Source organism: Papio anubis, chromosome 5, assembly GCF_008728515.1.
Source record: "Papio anubis isolate 15944 chromosome 5, Panubis1.0, whole genome shotgun sequence".
NCBI classification, from domain to species: Eukaryota; Metazoa; Chordata; class Mammalia; order Primates; family Cercopithecidae; genus Papio; species Papio anubis.
In genome coordinates this window covers 101,662,019-101,685,095 of record NC_044980.1, presented here as the reverse complement: position 1 = coordinate 101,685,095, position 23,077 = coordinate 101,662,019, and the positions used below count along the sequence as shown (strand labels likewise).

Genomic DNA, 23,077 nt, shown 5'->3' with positions numbered 1-23,077 from the left:
GTCATTCCTGAGAAAGGAGAAGAAAAAGTAAACAGCCTGGAAAACATATTTGAAGGAATAATTCAAAAAAAGTTTCCCTAATCTTGCTGAAGAGGTAGATATCCACATACAAAAAAATCCAGGTAACACCTGTAAGATGCTATACAAAATGAACAGCAACAAGACATATTGTCACAAGTCTGTCCAAGGTCAAAACTAAAGAAAAAAATCTTAAAGGCAGCTGAGAAAAAGGTCAGATCATATGTGCAAAGGGAACTCTGTTAGGCTAACAGTGGACTTCTTAGCAGAAATCTTATAAGCCAGGAGAGGTTAGGGGCATACTTTCAGCCATCTTTAAGAAAAGAAATTCCAATCAAGAATTTCACATCTCACTAGACTAAGCATCATAAGTGAAGGAGGAATAAAATATTTTCCGGACAAGCAAGTGCTAAGGGAATTCAATACCACTAGACCAGCCTCACAAGAGATCCTTAAGGGAGTTTTAAACAAGGAAACAACAACAACGAAAATAACTGCTACCACAAAAACATGCACACAGGTCCTATAAAGGAACCACACAAAACAAAGTACAAAGCCATCATCTAATGACTTCACAATCGGATCAAAATCTCACATATTAATATTGAATGTAAATTTGCCTAACTACCCCCACTTAAAAGGCACAGAGTTGCAAGTTGGATTAAAAAAAGAAACCCAACCATCTGCTGTCTTCAAGAAACCCATTCTTACATGTTGACACCCATAGGCACAGAGTAAAGGGTTAGAGAAAGATCACACAAACAGAAAACAAAAAGAGTAGTGAAGCTATTCTTATATCAGGTAAAACAAATGTTGGACCAACAAAAAAAAATGGACAAAGAAGTAATAATGATAATAATGATAAAGAATTTAAATCAACAAGACTCAACTTACACTTAATATATGCACCCAACATTGAAGCACCTAGATTCACAAAACAAGTACATCTAGACCTACAAAAAGAAACAGACAGTCACACAACACCCCACTGATAGCATCAGACAGATCACTGAGACAGAAAACTAACAAAGAAATTCTGACCTGAAATTCAACACTTGACCAACTGGATCTAATAGAAATCTACAAAATATTCCGGGTATCATACATAGAATACACATTATTCTCATCTGACATGGAACATAATCTAACATCAACCACATGCTTGGCCATGAAACAAGTCCCAGTAAATTAAAAAAAAAAAATCTAAATCATACCAACAACACTCCTGGACCACAGTGAAATAAAAGGAGAAATCAATACCAAGATCTCTCAAAACCACACAATTACATGGAAATTATACAACTTGCTCCAGAATGACTTGTTGGTAAACAATGAAATTAAGGCAGAAATCAAAAAATTATTTGAAATAAATAAAAATAGAGAAATAGCATACCAGAATCTCTGGGATGCAACAAGAGCAGTGTTCAGAGAAAAGTATATAGCACTAAACACCACCCCAAAAAGGCAGAAAGATCTCAAATTCAGGATCTAACACTATACCTAGAAGATCAAGAAAAACAAGAACAAACTAACCCTAAAGATAGCAAAAGAAGTAACTAAAACCAAATAATAACTAAATGAAATTGATATTCAATCATCCATACAAACAACAAAACAAAAACTTTGATCTTTGAAAGGATAAACAGGTTGATAGACCAGTAGCTAGACCAACAAAGAAAAAGACAAAAGATGCAAAATAAGCACAATAAGAAATCACCAAGGTGACGTCACAACCGATCCACAGAAAAACAAAAGATCCTCAGAGACTATTATGAACACCTCTATGCAAACAAACTAGAAAATCTACAGGAAAGGGACAAATTCCTGAAACACACAACTTCTCAAGATTGAATGAGGAATGTATTAGTCTGTTTTCACACTGCTGATAAAGACATACCCGAGACAGGCCAATTTACAAAAGAAAGAGGTTTAACTGGACTTACACTTCCACATGGCTGGGGAGGCCTCACAAACATGGTGGAAAGCAAGGAGAAGCAAATCACATCTTATGTGGATGGCAACAAGCAAAAAGAAAGCTTGTGCAGGAAAATTCTCGTTTTTACAATCATCAGATCTTATGAGACTCATTCACGATCACGAGAACAGCACAGGAAAGACCTGCCCTCATAATTCAATCACCTCCCATCGGGTTCCTCCCACAACACATGGGAATTGTGGGCGTTACAATGCAATATGAGATTTTGGTTGGGACACAGGTAAACCACATCATTCCACCCTGGACACCTCCCAAATCTCATGTCCTCACATTTCAAAACCAATCATGCCTTCCCAACAATCCCCCAAAGTCTTAACTCATTTCAGCATTAACTCAAAAGTTCACAATTCAATGTCTCATCTGAGACAAGGCAAATCCCTTCCGCCTATGAACCTGTAAAATCAAAAGCAGCTTAGTTACTTCCTAGATACAATGGGAGTACTGGTATTAAGTAAATACAGCCATTCCAAAAGGGACACACTGGCCAAAACAAAGGGGCTACGGGCCCCATCAAGTCTGAAATCCAGTGGGGCAGTCAAATCTCAAAGCTCCAAAATGATCTCCTTTGACTCCATGTCTTGCATCCAGGTCACGCTGGTGAAAGAGGTGGGTTCCCATGGTCTTGGGCAGCTCTGCCCCTGTGGCTTTGCAGGGTACAGCCTCCCTTTCAGCTGCTTTCACAGGCTGTTGTTGAGTGTCTGCAGCTTTTCCAGGTACATGGTGCAGGTTGTCAGTGGCTCTACCATTCTGGGGTCTGGAAGACAGTGGCCCTCTTCTCACAGCTCCACCAGGCGGTGCCCCAGTAGGGACTCTGTGTAGGGGCTCTGACCCCACCTTTCCCTTCCACATTGCACTGGCAGAGGTTCTCCAGGAGAGCCCCACCCCTGTGGCAAAGTTCTGCTGGGACATCCAGATATTTCCATACATCCTCAGAAATCTAGGAGGAGGTTCCCAAACCTCAATTCTTGACTTCTATGCACTGTCAGGCTCAGCACCACATGGAAGCTGCCATGGCTTGGAGCTTGCACCCACTGAAGCCATGGCCCAAGCTGTACCTTGGCCCCTTTTAGTCATGACTGGAGTGGCTAGGATACAGGGCACCAAGTCCTTAGACTGCACATAACACAGGGACCCTGAACCTGGCCCACAATACCATGTTTTCTTCCTAGGCCTCCAGGCCTGTGATGGGAGGGGCTGCCATGAAGACCTCTGACATTCCCTGGAGACATTTCACCATTGTCTTAGTGATTAACATTTAATTCCTTGTTACTTATAAATTTCTTGAATTTCTTTCAGAAAATGGGATTTTCTTTTCTATCACATTGTCAGGTTGCAAATTTTCCACACTTTTATGCTCGGCTTCCCTTATAAAACTGAATGCCTTTAACAGCACCCAAGTCACTTCTTGAATGCTTTGCTTCTTAGAAATTTCTTCTGCCAGATACCCTAAATCATCTCTCTCAAGTTCAAATTTCAATAAATCTCTAGGGTAGTGGCAAAATTCCACCAGTATCTTTGCTGCAACATAACAAGAGTCACCTTTGCTCCGGTTCACAACAAGTTCCTCATCTCCATCTGAGACCACCTTAGCCTGGACCTTATCATTCATATCACTAACAGTATTCTTATCAAAGCCATTCAACAAGTCTCTAGGAAGTTCCAAACTTTCCCACATTTTCCTATCTTCTTCTGAGCCTTCCAAGCTGTTCCAACCTCTGCCTGTTACCCAGTTCCAAAGTCATTACCACATTTTCAGGTATCTTTTTAGCAATGCCCCACTCTACTGGTACCAATTCACTGTATTAGTCTGTTTTCATGCTGCTGATACCTGAGACTGGCCAATTAACACAAGAAAGAGATTTAACTGGACTTACAGTTCCACATGGGTGGGGAGGCCTCACAAACATGGTGGAAGGCAAGGAGAAGCAAATCACATCTTATGTGGATGGTGGCAGGCAAAAGAGAGCTTGTGCAGGAAAATTCCCATTTTTAAAACCATCGGATCTCATGAGATTCATTCACTATCACGAGAACAGCACAGGAAAGACCCACTCCCATTATCAATCACCTCCCACAACACGTGGGAAATTTGGAAGTTACAATTCAAGATGAGATTTAGGTGGGGACATAGCCAAACCATATCAAGGAAGAAACTGAAACCCTGAAAAGACCAATATCCAGCTCCAAATTGAATAAGTAATAAAAACCTACTAAATTAAAAAAAAAAAAAAAGAAAACCAGACTAAATGAATTCACAGCCAAATTCTACTAGATGTACAAAGAGGTAGTACCAATTCTACAGAAACTATTCCAAAAAATCAAGTAGCAGGGAATTCTACCTAATTCATTCTAAAAAGCCAGCATCACACTGATACCAAAACTTGGCAAAGACACAACAAAAGCAGAAAACTACAGGTCAATATCCATGATGAACATAAACACAAAAATCCTCAATGAAATACTATTAATAGCAAACCGAATCAAGCAGCACATCAAAAAATTAATTCACCATGATCCAATAGGCTTCATTCCTGCGATGCAAGGTTGGTTCAACATATACAAATCAATAACTGTAATTTGTCCAATGAACACAATTAGAAACAAAACCATATAATAATCTCAATTGCTGCTGAAAAAGCGTTTGATAAAATCCATCATTGCTTCACAATAAAAATCCTCAATAAACTAGGCATGGAAGGAATATAACTCAAAATAGTAACAGCCATCTATGACAAACACACAGCCCACATCATACTGAAGGACAAATGCTTGAGCTATTCCCCTTGAGAAATGGAATAAGACAAGGATGCACACTCTCACCACTCCAAACCAATACAGTACTGGAAGTCCTGGCCACAACAATCAGGCAAGAGAAAAAAATAAAAGGCACTCAAATAGGAAAAGAAGTCAAACTATCTCTCTTCATGGATGACATGCGTCTATATTTACAAAACCCTAAGTACTTCACCAAAAGGCTCCTGAAACTGATAAACGACTTCAGTAAAGAATCAGGATACACAATCAATTAGAAAAATCAGTACCAATTCTATACACCAATAACATTCAAGCTGATAGCCAAATCAAGAATGCAATGCCATTTACACTAGAAACAAAAAAATAAAACAAAACACCTAGGGATACATTTAACCAAGAAAGTAAAAGATCCCTACAAGAAGCACTACATGACACTGCTGAAAGAAATCATAGATGACACAAAAAAATCGAAACACATTCTGTGCTTATGGTCTGAAAGAATCGATATCATTAAATGCCCATACTGCCCAAAGTAATCCACAGATTCAACACTATTCCTATCAAACTACTGTCATTTCTCATAGAACTGGGAAAAAACTATTATAAAATTCATATGCAACCAAAAAGTCACCCAAAGAGCCAAAGCAGTCCTAAGTAATAAGAACAAAGCTAGTGGCTTGACATTACCCAAGTTCAAATTATACTCTAAAGCTACAATAACCAAAACAGCATGGTAGTGGTATAAAACCAGACACATAGACCAATGGAGCAGATTAGAAAACACAGAAAAAAACAAAAACAAAAACAAAAAAAAAACGCACACCTACAGCCATCTGATCTTTCATCAAAAATAAGCAACAGGGAAAGAACTCCCTATTCAATAAATGGTACTGGGATAGTGGGCTAGCTTTATATGCAGAAGAATGAAACATGTCCCCTAACTTTCACCCTGTACAAAAATTAATTCAGAATGGATTAAAGATTTAAATGTAAGACCTCAAACTGTAAGAATCCTAGAAGAAAACCTGGGAAACACCATTCTAGGTATCAGCTGTGGGAAGAAATTTATTACTAAATTCTCAAAAGCAATTGCAACGAAAATGAAAATTCACAAGTGGGACTCAATCAAACTAAAGAGTTTCTATATAACAAAAGTAACATCAACAGAGTAAACAGACAACCTACAGAATGGGAGAAAATAATCATAAACCATGCATCCAACAAAGGACTAATGTTCTATACAGAACTTAAACAAATCATCAAGAAAAAAAAAACATTAAAAAGTGGGCACAGGACATTAACAGATACTTCTCAAAGGAAGACATACAAGTGGCCAACAAACACACGATAAAATGCTCAACATCATTAATTATCAGATAAATGCAAATCAAGACCACAATGAAATACCATCTCACACCAGTAAGAATGGCTATAATTAAAAAGTCAAAAAAACAACACATGCTCATGAGGTTGTGGAGAGACGGGAACATTTATACACTGTTGGTGGAAATGTAAATTAGTTCAGCCACTAGAGAAAGCACTTGGAGATTTCTCAAAGAAATTAAAACAGAACTACCATTAGACCTAGCAGTCCCATTAGTGGGTATATAGCCAAAAGAAAATAAATAGTTCTACCAAACAGACACCTACATTTGTATGTTCATCATAGCACTATTTACAGTAGCAAAGACATGGAATCAACCTCATTGCCTATCAATGGTGGATGAGATGAAGAAAATGCAGTATATATGCACCATAGAATACTACATGGTCATAAAAAAGAATGAAATCATGCCCTTTGCAGCAACATGTATGCAGCTGGAAGCCATTATCCTAAGCAAATTAACAAAGGAACAAAAAAAAATTAATACTCCATGTTCTCACTTATAAGTGGCAGCTAAACATTGGGTACACAAGGATATAAAGATGGAAACAATGGGCAGTGCAGAATATTAGAGGAGAGAGGGAAGGATGGGGGAAAAGGCTGAAAAACTATTGGGTATTATGCTCACTACTTTGGTAATGGGGTCATTCATATCATAAACCTCAGCATCACATAATAACCCAGGAAACAAACCTGTATGTGTATCCCCAGAATCTAAAATAAAAGTTTAATTATTTTTTAACAATTTAAAATGTACACCATTTTCACTTACTGAAAGACCCAATACTGTTAAGATATAGATTTTCCCCAAATTTATCTATACTTTCAATATAACTCCAAACAAAATCCCAGTAGCCTTTTAAAAAAAAAATAAAAATTGGTAAGATGCTCCTAAAATTCATAAGGAGATGCACAGGATTTAGAAAAGCCAAAATAATTAAGAAAAACAATAAGTTCAGTAGTACCCCTTAATCTGTTGTTTTGCTTCCTGCAGTTTCAATTGCACGTAGTCCAACAATGGAAAATTCCAGAAATAAACAATTCGTAAGTTTTAAGGTGACACCGCTCTGAGTAGTATGATGAAATACCTAGCCTCCCCACTCTGTCCTGCCCAGGATATGAATCATCCCTTTGTCTAGTGTATCCACGCTCTATATGCTACTTGAATATTACTCACTTAGTAGCCATCTCAGTTATTAGATCAACTGTCTTGCTATAGCAGTGCTTGTGTTTAAGGAACCTTTATTTAACTTAATAATGGCCCCAAACTGCAAGGATAGTGATGCTGATAATTTGGATATGCCAAAAAGAAGCCAGAAAGTGTCTCCTTTGGGTGAAGGGATGAAAGTTCTCAATTTAAGGAAAGAAAAAAACCATATGCTGAGGTTGCTAAGAGCTATAGTAAGAATGAATCTTCTATCCAAGCAACTGTGAAAAAGAAGAAAAAGGAAATTTGTGCCTTTGAATTTTTGATGTTGCACTTCAAACTGCAAAAGTTATATATGCATAGTGCATGATAAGTGCTTAGTTAAGATGGAAAAGCAATTAAACATGTGGGTGGAAGGCATGAACAGAAATATATTCTGATTGACAACAATGGACGTTCAGTACTTTCCACAGCTTCAGACATCTACTGGGGATATTAGAACCTATCTCCCATGAATAAGGGATGACTACTTTAATATTATTATCAAGGACCAAATAATTAAATGTGTTACTGGTGTCATGATAGACAAAAATATGAATGGAACAGAATAAAGAGTATAAAAATAGACTCGCATTACGGTCAACTGATTTTAAACAAAGATGAAAGGCAATTCAATGGAGAAAGCTTAGCATTTTCAACAAATGATGTTAGAACAAATGGATATCCAGAAGCAAAAAAAAAAAAAAAAAAAAAAAAGAAAAAAACATAGATTTAAAAAAAAAAAAAATAAAAAAAAAAGAAAACCAAAAAAAAAAAAAAAAAAAAAAAAAAAAGGACTTCAATCCATAGCTTGCCACATATACAAAATAAATCATGGACCTACATACAAAAGTTAAAAATACAAAATTTCCAGATGATAACACAGGCAAAACTCTAACTTTGCATCAGGCAAAGATTTTTTAAAGATATAACATGAAAAGCACAATCCTCTTAAAAAAAGGTAGACTTTACTTATAGGTAGAATAAATCATAGTATTTCTGTGTTAAGAGGAAAGAATGGCTGGTCACAGTGGCTCATGCTTATAATCCCAGAGTTTTGGAAGGCCAAGGTGGGAGGATTACTTGAGCCCAGAAGTTTAAGGTCAGCCTGGGCAACATATTGAGACCCCGTTTCTATAAAATAAAAAATAAAAGTAGCCAGTTATGGTTGCACATGCCTATAATCCCAGCTCCCTAGAAAGCTGAGGTGGAAAGATTGCTTGAGCCTGGGAGGTCAAGGCTGCAATGAGGACAGATGACTGTGCCACTGCACTCCAGCCTAGATGCCAGAGCAAGATCCTAAAAGAAAAAAAAAGGAGGAAAAGCTGACATACTCCTTGATTTTCTGTGAGTTCTCAACCATTGTTCAACTGTTAATTTAATGTATAAATTAGCAATAACAAAGAAAATAGAAACTATGTGACAACGGCAAGTAAGACACGTCAACATGTAAGAAAATGAAAAGCAGGTAAGTGGTAACTAATCAGCACACGAGGAAAAGTTAAAACCTAAGTGTCCTGCAAAAGGGAGGTCAAGATTTATGAGGTCAGATGACTCTGGTAAAGCTCAGGAGACCAAGGCAGGTAGATCATTTGAGCTCAGGAGTTCAAGATCAGCCTAGCCAACACAGTGAAACTCCGTCTGCACTAAAAATACAAAACTTAGCCAGGTGTAGTAGTACACACCTGTAATCCCAGCTACTCATGAGGCTGAGATACAAGAATCACCTGAACCCAGGAGGCAGCAGTTGTAGTGAGCTAACATTGCACCACTGTACTCCAGCCTGGGCAAGAAAGTGAGACTGCATCTCAAAAAAAGAAAAAAGAAAGAAAGAAAGAAAAGAAAACAAGAGGTATAAATGAAGCAGAAAGCCTTTGGACTCAGAGACACCAGGTAGCTTACCAAAAACAAGAATTAAATAAAATGTGACTCTTAAAATGCCAAAAGTACTTTTCCTATCAATTTCCCTATCTATTCTCATTAACATAATAGCAGGCTTATACCCACAGACGAAACTGCCAAATAAAAAAAAGGATATCCAGTTAAATTTGAATTTCAGATAAGTAACAAATAATTTTTAATATATGTTCATCCAAAATACTGCATGCAAATTCAGATGATGTCCTGTATTGTTTGTGGCCATCTCTGGCAGCTCTACCTTCAGACTAGATACTGGCCCAGAAAGGAAGTTAAATATATTAACATTAGTGGACTTAACAAAATCACAAATCTTTACTTGATCAAACACACTATATACACAGGCTCCACAGGTAACAGAGTTTTCCTCTAAAATTTACTCAAATCCTAAGACCCAAAAGTGAAAGAAGATTAATTTTTTTTAACATTCTAAAGTTAAAAAGATTTATTTTTAACTTTGAATAAATATAGTGAAATATGATATTTAAATAAGACACTGGAAGTAACAGAGCAAGAATCCAAGAACTATTAGAGTTTAACATTTCTTCTTCAGTGTTTTCAAAGAACAATTAACAGTACAATTCTGGCCCTTATTTTTATATGACAGAATAATCTTGGATTTAAAAAATACATTATTCATCCAATGGATGTTTTAAGAGTGACTAACTCAACAATATACTAATATTTTTGTACTGAAATGATAGCAAATAACAGCTACATGCTAAAATATTCCATATGATTCACAACACTAATGATTCACAGAAGAATTCAGGGAGTGGTTTATAACTAAAGTTTGTTCTAAAGGGAAAAATAGCAGGGTTCAAATGACCCAAAGCCAGAAGAGTTAATAAAAGAAACCAAATTTGTAACAATGGTTCTCAAACCTGACCCATCAAGTCAGAATATCAGAGAGGTACAGCTCCCCAATTTTTTGTTCTGTTTTTTTGAGACAGGGTCTCACTGTCACCCACGGCTCACTGCAGCCTTGATCTAACAGGCTCAAACAATCCTCCCACCTCAACCTCCCAAGGAGCTAGGACAACAGTCACATGCTACCATGCCCAGCTAATTTTCATATTTTTTGTACAGACAGGGTTTCACCACTTTCCCCAGGCTGGTCTCAAACTCCTAGGCTAAAGTGATGCTCCCGCCTCAGCCTTCCAAAGTGCTAAGATTACAGGCATGAGCCACCATGCCCAGCCACTCCAAAATGTATAATTTTGAAAAACTTCTCCATGAGATTCTCATACTCTGTAAAATTGTGGAATCACTGCTTAAGAATGCTGACTTGAGTATGATCATTCAACAGTATGAGCTATTGCATTTTAAGGACAATTATAATACTATAAATAGCAAATAATGAAATTATTCTTCTTACCTTGGATACATTGCTGACATAATTCATTTGGACAGTACTTTCCTTATCAACTTGATTACAAAGGTTCTGTAAAGTAGATGCATATTCTTTATCACTTTTTATTCTCAGGGCCATAAATTTCTTTACTGTTTCCAGTAACCGTAATTCCCAGTCTTGCAATTTTAACACTGCTTCATGTGAATTCTTCAGGTCACTCCCAAATCCCATTTTGTAAGGCACTGGTTATCCTCCACACTGCACAAGTGAGCCTTCTAATCAGCACATTATCTGTGTATGTAAACAAAAGAGAAAAACTCTTAAATAAAAAGGAAATTAGTCTTCAAAAAAAAAAGTTATGATAGATTCTTCTTTGAGGTTAAAAAAAAAAAAAAAATCACGACTGAATACTTTCTTCCAAAGATCAGAAATAAGATGAAGAGGTCCACTCTATTGTTGGCTTCAATATTACACCAGAGGTCTTAGCCAATACAATGAAATAAATGAAATAAAAGGGGCATTCAGATGGGATAGAAAGAAGTAAAACAATCTTAATTTGCAAATTACATCATCTTGTATGTAGAAAATCCTATGTAATGCAACAAAAACTATTAAAATAAATGACTAGAAGCCTCTACAAATTGTGCCCCCCTGCCCCCCTGCCAGCAGGAACACCAAATTTAACAACTATTTACACACACAAAAATCACCTTCATAAGAACCAAACATCAGGTGAGCAATCACAGTACCCAGTTTTAACTTCCTATCATTGCAAGAGGTACTGAAAAGTGTAGAAAACACAGTCTTGAATCATCAAGACCAGTCCTTTCCCATCCCCCGGCAGTGGCCACATGGTACACAGAGTATGCTTGGAGGAGAAAGAAAGCACTGTGATTGCGGTACTTTGCAGTAAACTCACTGCTGCCCTGTCACAGCAGAAAGCAAAACCAGGATGAACTCAGCCAATGTCCACCCAGGAAGGGAGCATTTAGACCAGTCACAGCCAGAGGGGAATTGCCCATTCCAGCAGTCAGAACTTGAGTTTCAGCAACCTAGAGAGACATGAAAGAGGGAGGCTACAGGAGTGCTTGCAACACCCCTTCTGCACCCCAGCCAGGACAGCTTGCAGCAACAAAAGTGACTCCATCCTTCTGCTTGAGGACAGGAGACAAACGGTAAAGAGAACATTGTCTTGCCTCTTGGATACCAGCTCAGCCACAGTAGGATAGAGCACTGGACAGTCATTAGACCCCTATTATAGGCCCTACCTCCTGAATGCCATTTCTAAACACAACCTGGGCCAAAAAAAAAAAACCCACTGCCTTGAAAGTGAGGACTCAGTCCTGGCAGGCTTCATCACCTGCTGACTTAATAGCCTATGGTCCCTGAATAACCAGCAGTGATACCCAGGTAGTACGCTGTGGGCCCTGGGTCAGATTCAGACATGCTAACCTCAGGTGAGACCTAACACATTTCCAGTTGTAGTGGTGGCTATGGGGAGAGACTCCTTCTGCTTGAGAAAAACAAAGAGAAAGTTAAGGGGACTTTGTCTCACACCTTAGGTATCATCTCAAACACAGTGGGGTAGAGCACCAAGCACATTCTTACAGCTTCCAATGCCAGGTCTTGCCTCTTGGATGGCACTTCTAGACCTGCTGCGGGCCAGAGAGGAGCCCACTGCCCTGCAGGGTAAGTCCCAGGCCTGGCAGCATTCACCACAATCTGACTGAAGGAAACTTGGGCCTTCCGCCAACATCAGCAGTAGCCCGGCAGTCCTTCCTGTGGGCCTGTGGTAGTGGTGGCCAGGGAGAGAGGCTCTTTACCTGTGGAAAGGAGAGGGAAGAGCGGGAAAGACTTTGTCTCATGGCTCGAGCACCAGTTTAGCCGTAGAATAGGGCACTAGGTAGATTTCTAAGGTTTTGACTCCACTCCTTGTTTAACAGACATCTTTGGACCCACTTAGAGCCCTTGAGGAAAGGACACAAGCTTGGCTGGCTTCACCACCTGCTGATGATAAAGCTCAGGTGACTTGAGCAAACAGGCAGGAGTCAGGTAGCAATTACAGTGGGTCTTGGGCATGACCCAGTGCTGTGCTGGCTTCAGGTCTTACCCAGTGCAGTTCCAGTACTGGTAGCAACATGGTGACTGTGTCACCCCACCCCCTGCTCCAGGTGACTCAAAACAGAGAGAGATCCCATTTGTTTGGGAGAAAGGAATGAAAGGGAACAAGAGTTTTTGCCTAGTAATGTAGAGAATGCTTCCAGATCTTATCCAAGACCATAAAGGCAGTGCCCCTACAAGTCTGCATTAATCATAGTGTTACTGGGCTTGAAGTGGCCCCTAATACAGATACAGCTTGGATCACAACACCCAAGTACCTTGTATTACCTGGAAAGCCTTCCCAAGGATGACAGGTACAAACAAAGCACAGAAGTGAAGGCTACAATAAATACCTAACTCTTGAATGTACAGACTCTGTCGAACATCCACAGGATTCCAAACCATCCAGGAAAACAGGACCTCCATACACAAACTAAATTAAGGCACCAGGAACCAATCCTGGCCTGAAAGATAAGGGACCTTTAACACAGAGAACTCAAAATAGCTGAAGAAACTCAGAAAAATTCAAGATAACAGAGAGACCGAATTTAGAAATCTATCTAGATCAACTTAACAAGGAGATTGAAATCAATAAAAAGAATGAAGCACAAATTCTAGAGCAGAAAAATGCAACTGACATACTGAAGAATGCATCAGTGTCTCTTAATATCAGAATCGATGAAGCAAAAGAAAGAATTAGTGAGCTTGAAGATAGGCTATTTAAAAATAGAGGGAACAACAACAACAAAAAGAATAAAAGAGAATAAACCATGCCTACAATAACTAGAAAATAGCCTCAAAAGGGGAAATTTTTTTCTTTTTTTCCAGATAGGGTCTCCCTCTGTTGCCCAGGCTGGAGTATAGTGGCACAAAAAATAGTCAGAGGGAGCAATAACAAAAAAAGAATGAAAGAGAATAAACTATGCCTACAAGAACTAGAAAATAGCCTCAAAAGGGGAAAGCTTTTCTTTTTTTCCAGACAGAGTCTCCCTCTGTCACCCAGGCTAGAGTATAGTGGCACAATCAGAGCTTACTGCAGCCTCAACCTCCTGGGCTCAAGAGATCCTCCTGTCTCAGCCTCCTGAGTAGCTGGGACTATAGGCATGTGTCACCATGCCCAGCTAATTTTAATTTTTTTTGTAAAGAAGGGGTCACACTTTATTGCCCAGGCTGCTGTCAAACTCCTATGTGCAAGCAATCTTCCCATCTTGGCCTTCCGAAGTACTGGGATTACAAGCATGAGCCACCATGCCCAGGCATAAACGGGCAAATGTAAGAGTAATTAAGAATTAAAAAGGAGCCGGGCGCGGTGGCTCAAGCCTGTAATCCCAGCACTTTGGGAGGCCAAGATGGGTGGATCACAAGGTCAGGAGATCGAGACCATCCTGGTTAACACGGTGAAACCCCGTCTCTACTAAAAAATACAAAAAACTAGCCGGGCGAGGTGGCAGGCGCCTGTAGTCCCAGCTACTCGGGAGGCTGAGCCAGGAGAATGGCGTAAACCCAGGAGGCGGAGTTTGCAGTGAGCTGAGATCTGGCCACTGCACTCCAGCCTGGGCGACAGAGCTAGACTCCGTCTCAAAAAAAAAAAAAAAAAAAAAAAAAAAGAATTAAAAAGGAGGTACAGAAAGAGAAAGAGATAAGAGTAGAAAGTTTATTCAAAGAGATAATAACAGAGATCTTTCCAAACCTGGAGAAAGATATAAATATTCATATACAAGAAGGTTCTTGAACAACAAGCAGATTTAACCTAAAGACTACCTCAAGGCATTTAATAATCAAACTCCCAAAGGTCAAGAATAAAGACAGGATCCTAAAAGCAGCAAGAGAAAAGAAACAAATAACATCCAATGGAGATCCCATATGTGTGGCAGCAGCCTTTTCAGCGGAAATCTTACATGGCAGGAGAGAGTAGCATGAAATATTTAAAGTGCTGAAGGGAAAAAAAAAAACAAAAAAACAAAAAAAAAGTCTACCCTAGAATAGCATGTCTGGTGAAAATATCCTTTAAGCATAAAGGAGAAATAAAGATATTCCCAGACACACAAAAGCTGAAGGATTTCATCAACACCACACTTGTCCTATAAGAAATGTTAAGCGGGGGGCAAGCACAGTGACTTACACCTGTAATCCCAGCACTTTGGGAGGCCAAGGTGGGTGGATCACCTGAGGTCAGGAGCTCGAGACCAGCCTGGTCAACATGGCGAAATCCCATCTCTACTAAAAATACAAAAATTAGCCGGGCATGGTGGTTGGCACCTGTAATCCCAGCTACTTGGGAGGCTGAGACAGGAGAATTGCTTGAACCCAGGAGGCAGAGGTTGCAGTAAGCCAAGATTGCGCCATTGTACTACAGCCTGGGCAACAAGAGTGAAACTCAAGAAAGAAAAAAAAGGGAGCCGGGCACAGTGGCTCACACTTGTAATCCCAGCACTTTGGGAGGCTGAGGCAGGTGGATCGCCTGAGGTCAGAAGTTCAAGACCAGCTTGGCCAACATGGTGAAACCCCATCTCTACTAAAAACACAAAAAATTAGCTGGGCATGGTGGTGGGCACATGTAACCCCAGCTACTAGGGTAGCTGAGGCAGGAGAATCATTTGAACCCAGGAGGTGGAGGTTGCAGGGAGCCGAAATCACGCCATTGTACTCCAGCCTGGGCAACAAGAGTGAAACTCCGTCTCAAAAAAAAAAAAGAAAAGAAAAGAAAAAAAAAGGAAATGCTAAGGGGGATTAATCAACCAGAATGAAAAGGACATTAATGAGCGATAACAAATCATCTGAAGGTACAAAACTCACTGGTAAAATTAAGTACACAAACAAAGCATATTATCACATTATAATAATAATGTATAACTGTGGTGTGTAAACTACTCTGGTCTTAAGAAAAAAGACAAGATGAACCAATCAAAAATAATAACTACAACTTTTCAAGACACAGTACAACGAGTTATGAATAGAAACAACAATAAGTTAAAAAGCGGAGGGGGTGTCAAAGTACAGAGTTTTTTTCATTAGTTTTCTTTTTGCTTGTTTGTTTACACAATCATGTTAACTTGTCATTAGTTTAAAATAATGGGTTATAAAATAGTATTTGCAAGCTTCATGGTAATCTCAAATCAAAAAACATAAAATGAATACAAAAAAAGTAAAATTAAGTCATACCACCAAAGAAAATTACCTTCCCTAAAAGAAAGGAAAACAGGAAGACAGGAAAGGAAAAAGACCAGAAAACAAAGAGTAAGGATGTAGAAAAGAGAGAACCCTGAAGCACTGCTGATGGTGGGAATGTGAATTAGTACAACCACTACTATGGACAACAGTTTGGAGATTCCTCAAAACACTAAAAACTGAGCTACCATATAATCCAGCAATCCTGCTGCTGGGTATATAACCTCCCCCCCCCCAAAAAAAAAACAAAAAACAAAACAAAACAAAAAAAAACGGAAATCTGTATACCAAAGAGGTATCTGCACTCTTATGTTTATTGCACCACTGTTTACAATAGCCAATATTTGGAAGCAACCTAAGTGTCCATCAACAGATGAATGAATAAAGAGATGTGGTACAAAGAGTGAGATCTTGTTATCTGCAACAACATGGATAGAACTTGTGGTCATTATATTAAGTGAAATAAGCCAGACACAGAAAGACAAACTTGAACTCATAGAGACAGAGAGTAGAAGGATGGTTACAATAGGCTATAAAGGGTAGTGGGAAGCAGGGGGAAAGTTGGGATGGTTAATGGGTACAAAAAATATGTAAAGAATAGGACCTAGTACCTGATAGCACAACAAGGTGACTGTAGTCAATAATAATTTAATTGTACATTATCAAATAACTAAAGCTGTATAATTGAATTGTTTGTAACACAAAGAATAAATGCTTGAGGTGATGGATACCCCCATTTACCCTGATGTGATTATTACATACTGCATGTCTGTATCAAAATATTTCATGTACCCTATAAATAGATATACCTACTATATATCCACAAAAATTAAAATATAAACAAATAAAAAACAGTTAAGTAATATTACAGGGTACAAGGTCAATATACAAAAATAAATTATATTTCTATATACCATCATTGAACAATCCAAAAATGAAATGAGAAAACAATTCTATTTACAAAAGCACCAAAAAAGAATAAAATACTTAGGAATAAATTTTACCAAAAAAAGCAAAACCTGTATGCTTAAAACTATAAGACACTGTTGAAAGTAATTTTAGGGCCAGGTGCAGTGGGTGAAACCTATAATCCCAGCACTTTGGAAGGCTGAGGCAGGCGGATCACCTGAGGTCTGGAGTTTGAGACCAGCCTGACCAACCTGGAGAAACCCCGTCTCTACTAAAAATACAAAAGTAGCCACGCGTGGTGGTATATTCCTGTAATTCCAGCTACTCAGGAGGCTGAGGCAGGAGAACAGCTTAAACCAGGAAGTGGAGGTTGCAGTGAGCCAGGATCATACCCACTGCACTCCAGCCTGGGCAACAAGGGCAAAACTCTATCTCAAAAAAGAAAGTAATTTTTAAAGACCTAAGTAAATTGATATATTCACATTCACAGATCAAAAGATTTAATATTGTTAAGAAAGAGCCTCCAATTTGATCAAGAAATATAACATAATCCATATTAATATCTCAGATTTCTTACAGAAATTGACAAGCTATCCTAAAATCTATATAGAAAAGTAAGGGAGCCAAAATAACACACAATAACTTGAAAAGAGGCACAAAATTGGAAGATTCACACTTTCTGATTTCAAACCTACTAAAAAGCTACAGTGATCAAGACACTATGGTAATGGCATATGGACAAACAGAAATCAATGGAATAGACTATAGGGGCCAAATATAAATCTTCACATTTATGGTAAAGTGATTTTCTACAAGGGTACCAAGAAAAGTCTTTTCAACAACTGGTTCTGGGACAACTGAATTTCCACATGCAAAACAATGAAGCAGGATGTCTTCCTTAGATCGCACACAAAACATTAACTGTTAATGGATGACACACCTAAATATCAGAGCTAAAACTATAAAACTCTCAGAATAACACATACAAGTAAATTTTTGTGACCGTGGCTTCGGCAATGGTTTCTTAGATACAACAACAAAAGCACAAATGACAAAAATAAAAATACATTACTTGGATTTCATCAAAATTTAAAACTTCCATGCTTCAAAAGACACCATCAAGAAGGTGAAAAGACAACCTACAGAATGGGAGAAAATATTTACAAATCATATATATATGATAAGGAACTTCTGGATGGAGGACATAAAGAATTTTTACAACTCAATAATAAGAAAAACCAACAAAAGAAACGGACAAAGGATTTGAATGGACAATTCTCTAAGAAAAATGTAGAAATGTCCAATAGGCTCATGAAAAGATGTTCAATATCATTAGCTATCAGGAAAATTCAAATCAGAACTATAATGAGATAACTATTTCATACCACTAGAATGTCTCTAATCAAAAAAGACAGACAAATAGTTTAGCACTGAAGAGAACGGAATCTTCATCCCTTGCTAGCTGAAACCTTAAATGGTGCAACCACTGTGGAAAAGAGTTTGGCAGTTCCTCAAAAGGTAAAACATAGAGTTAGCATATGACCCAGAAATTCACCTCCCAGGTATATACCCGACAGAAATGAAAACATATGTCTATGCAAAAACTTGCATATGAATGTTTGAAGCAACATTATTCACATTAGCTACAAAGTAGAACGAACCCAAATATACATCAACAGGTGAACAGATAAATAAAATAGGATAACATTCATACAATGGAATATTACTTGGCAATAAAAGGAAGTATTGATACAAGCTACAACATGCATGAACCTTGAAAATGTGCTACTACTTCAAATAAACCAGACCCAAAAGATCACACGGTATGATTTCATTAATATGAAATTCTCAAAATAGGCAAATCTATAAACTAGATTACTGGTTGACCAGGGCTGGCAAATGTGGGGTGAAATTAGGAATGACCATTAGTGGGTACTGGATTTCTTTTTGTGGTGATGAAAATCATTGATTGTAGTAGTGCCTGCATAACTGTAAATGTACTAAAAACAATTAAATTGTACAGTTTCAATGGCTGAATTCTTTGGTTGTAAATAATGCTCAAAAAAGTTGTTTAAAATATTACTACAGCATAACTTATAATCATCTAAAGATCAGTTGGCATAAGCTTCCTCAAAATACCCTGTTTATTATAAATCCTGAAAATGATGGTAGAATTTATTTTGCCCACCCCCCACCATTTCCTAGAATTTCAGGGAGTAAAATCTTTCAGAGTCAGTGAGAAGAAATGAAAAAAAAAAAAAAAAAAAAAAAAAAAAACACCTTTTATTTTTCATTCTAGTTCATCCATACCAGAGGTGAATTTCTTAATTCAGCTGATATCCTCTAAGCTACACAGAAAAGCAAGGGCTTTGGCTCTCTAACTTCAATAACCTTATTTAAAGACATGGTAAAAATTAGGGTTTTCCAAATAGAGAAAAAAAAATCACATATGTATATGTATGTAAGAGTGTGTGTGTGTGTATGCATATATGTACACATACAGTTTTTTAAGATGGGATCCTCCTGTGTTGTCCAGGCTGGAGTGCAGTGGCTATTCACAGGCACAATAATAGCACATTGCCGCCTCAAACTCTTGGCCTCAAGCAATCCTCCCACCTCGGCCTTCCAAGTAGCTGAAACTACAGGCACAAGCCATTGCACCCAATGAATACTTTACATTTTTTAAAAAAACTGTATCTGATATTGTGGTTCATTTTATTCTGCAACTTGGAAAAATATCACTTCTGCTACTCAATGCATTGTGATAACAATGTTTACCTTTCTCTCATCAAAAATTCCTGCTGGTGGGCCAGATGTGGTGCTTCACACCTGTAATCCCAGCACTTTGGGAGGCTGAGGCAAGTGGATCACTTGAGGTCAGGAGCTCAAGACCAGCCTGTCCAACATGGCAAAACCCCATCTCTACTAAAAATACAAAAATTGGCTGGGTATGGTGGCACACACCTGTAGTCCTAGCTACTTGGGAGTCTGAGACATAAGACTCACTTGAACCTGGGAAGTGGAGGTTGCAGTGAGCCAAGATTGTGCTACTACACTCCAGCTAGGGCAACAAAATGAGACACTGTCTTTAAAAAAAAAAAAAAAAAAAAAAGAAGAAGAAGAAGAAAAAGAAAATTCCTGTTGGTAGATATTTCAGATATCTCCTAGGTTTTTGTTGTTGTATTGCAAATACTACTGCAAGTTAATTAAAGCTGGAATCACCCAGAAAATTTCTTAGAAATGGCAAGATATGAATTAGAACCGAAATAATGACCATGATTTAGACTATAAAAAGTCAAACGGGAAATGTATTTCAGGAAATAGGGAAGCATAGGGCCAAAAAAAAAAGAGTATGAAATACAGTTAAAATAGCAAATGTCTCCAAAATTAAACTCTATGTGACAAGTAGTGGGAGATGACATGCCAATTTATCTTCTGCTAGTCCTCTGCTCAAGAAACTAATAAAGCCCAAACTCCTTAAATTAATTTTTGTTAACACAAGATTACAATTTTTGAAAACCAAGATCATGAACACAATAGTTTAAAAAGATTAATTTGTTGGTGCTAGTTGCACAAGTATGTTCAGTTTGTGAAAAGTCATCAAGCTGAGCACTTATGATTTGTATACTTTTCTGTGTGTATGTTATAGTTCAATTAAAAGAAGGACAAAGAGACATAAAGACAGATTTTGATTTGGCAGCTAATAAGACAGAAGAAGCCATTATAGCAATATAGCTTGAGAAATGAAGATCTAGAATTGACAATGTCAATGAGAATTAAAATGGAAGATTCTTGACCTAGTGAATGGATTTAGTGAACAAAAAAGAGACAATTCAATGAAATTTTTAAGGCTTTAGAAATAAATAATCATGACAGTATCAATAGAAATGAAAGAACAAGAATATGGAGCTACTTCAAGTAAACTATAATCATTTCAGCTGGAAATTTTACCTTTAGGTAAAATATTAAAGTTAAAAATCCAAACTTGAGAGTCAATTACTTAAAGGTGACAGATGAAACCAACACACTGAATGTTGACAGAAAAGCAGAGAGTGAAGGATAAAATCCATGAGAACCTGTCAATCCAAGATTGAAAGGAGGAGAAACCAACCAAAGGATAGAAATTAAGTAAGCAAAAAGATAACAGGGGCCTGGAAGAGTCACAGGTGTCAGGAGGGAAAAAAAAAAAGAAAAAAAGGTATTAATGTCACAGGATCCTTAGAGTGTCGCTCTGCCAGCCAGAAACCTCCGTGACCAGTGGTGCCTCTGCTTGGGTTTTGCTTGTGCCTGCTGAAGTCATTCCATCCACTCAGCCTGGCAGGCTGCACTGGCTAACACTACTGGCCTGGATCCCACACCTGCCAAGGGTGAGACAGGCGCGGAGCAGCAAGGGGTGTGTGAGTGAGCAAGTGTGGGATCTGTCCACTACGCACAGCCAGGCACACCAGCTGTGGCAGGACAGGCAGCTCCAGGCACCAGCACACGTGCTGGCTCTGTTCAAGGCTGCAGTTGGACCAGACATACCACACGTAGCTTCAGTAGCATCTGGACAGGGGGAACACAATGGCACCAGAAAGCTCAGAGACACCAGGAACCACAGAGTCCCAAAGAGGGTGTTATAGGGTGTCACAGCCCTGGCTCAGGGAGTCCCGAGGTCTGGGCTCCCAGAAGGGCCACAGATCTTCTCTCTCTCTCGTCGCACGCAACGTGGCAACCGGAGGGCATGTTTCCACTGTGTTTGTGTTACAGCTCTTTTAGCCCACCATTTGGTGGGTCCCAAGCACTTGTCCCACGTCCAGAAAGAATGAGGTATGCAGACAACTGGAGGATGAGCAAGGCAGAGAGGAGCTTCACTGAGCGAAAGAATAGCTCTCAGGAGATCCGAAGTGGGTAGGTCCTTTCTGCAGGCAGGTTATCACAGTGTGTGTTGAATTCAGAAGCGAGGTAGCTCCTTTCCGCAAGCAGGTCATCCAGATGAATGTGTGTCTAGCTGAGCCTGGATTTTATGTGCTCAGAATCAGGGAACTGCATACTGATTCATCCATGGGCAGCCACGGTGCGCCTGGAAAAAGCACCATCAAATTTGCCAAACGGTCATCAATGAAGGTCTCACTCTGGGCCACGGACTTCACCTGGAACTGGCAGCCCAGCCCGCAGGCTTCAGGCCATCCCTGGCCTGAGGTAAGGTTTCACCAGGGACCCACCCCTTTCTGCCTAGGAACCTGTCTGCCTTTAACATGCCATCCATGGCACCCAAACTGACTGTGCCAAGAGGTGTCTATAGGCCAGTGCCAAGCTGCCTTCAGCCCCTGCAGCCCCTCCTCCCATCCTTATTGTTACCCAAAGTCCAGAGGGGACCACGATGGCAAGGGGCTGGCAGGTCAGCACCACTCTGAGCACACACATACCCGGCCAGGTTGCAAAAGTGTCTGGGCTTGGCCACAACTTTGCTTCCCCCTGGAGCAGGCACCAGGAGCAGGGAGAGGCCAGGAGCGAGAGCAGGCACTTTCAAACCTGCAGGGGCAGGGGGCTTCCTGGGACCCAAGCCGCAACTGGGCAGCTGCAGCTGCACCCAGGAGCACAAAGCTCCCGCCTGTTCCCAGCCCCTGCCGGCTCTGCAGAGTGCAGAGCCCTGGCCACACCTCCCCAGCCACAGCTGGCGTCTCCACAGCAGCTGCTCCAGACACGCTGCCACCACCATCATTAGCAATGTCAAAAGTAAGAGGAAGATGTAAAAACTGCAAAAATCTCATCACCAAGCAGTACTTCAAAAGCTCCTACTGACTAATAATGGAAAAAAAAAATAGTGTTTAAGAAAAAACAAAAATTTGGTCAGGTGTGGTGGCTCACGCCTGTAATCCCAGCACTTTGGGAGGCCGAGTGGGTGGATCACAAGGTCAGGAGATCGAGACCATCCTGGCTAACACGGTGAAACCTCATCTCCACTAAACATACAAAAATTAGCCGGGCATGGTAGCGGGCGCCTATAGTCCCAGCTGCTTGGGAGGCTGAGACAGGAGAATTACGTGAACCCGGAAGGCAGAGCTTGCAGTGAGCCCAGATCACCACTGCACTCCAGCCTGGGCGACAGAGCGAGATTCCGTCTCAAAAGAAAAAACAAAAACCAAAAATTTAAACATATCACCAACAAATAAAGAAGTACAACCTTATTCCATAAGTTTCACAGCATGGTTTTAGTGAGTCCAGTACTACCCCAACCAGTCCAAAAGATATTCTGGCAAAGAAAAGTTAACAAAATCCTGAGATTTCACACTGGATACTCCAATATGA

The 23,077-nt window shown here is 39.4% G+C and overlaps 1 protein-coding gene across 1 annotated transcript in view; it reads right to left on the bottom strand.

The window, feature by feature from the left end:
* Window positions 1–23,077, bottom strand: part of FER (FER tyrosine kinase) — a 448,142-nt gene that overhangs the window by 379,706 nt on the left and 45,359 nt on the right. The window contains 1 exon segment of the mRNA XM_017960295.3: window positions 10,634–10,900. Within this exon segment, the coding sequence (XP_017815784.3) occupies window positions 10,634–10,840 (207 nt within the window). The 5' untranslated portion in view covers window positions 10,841–10,900.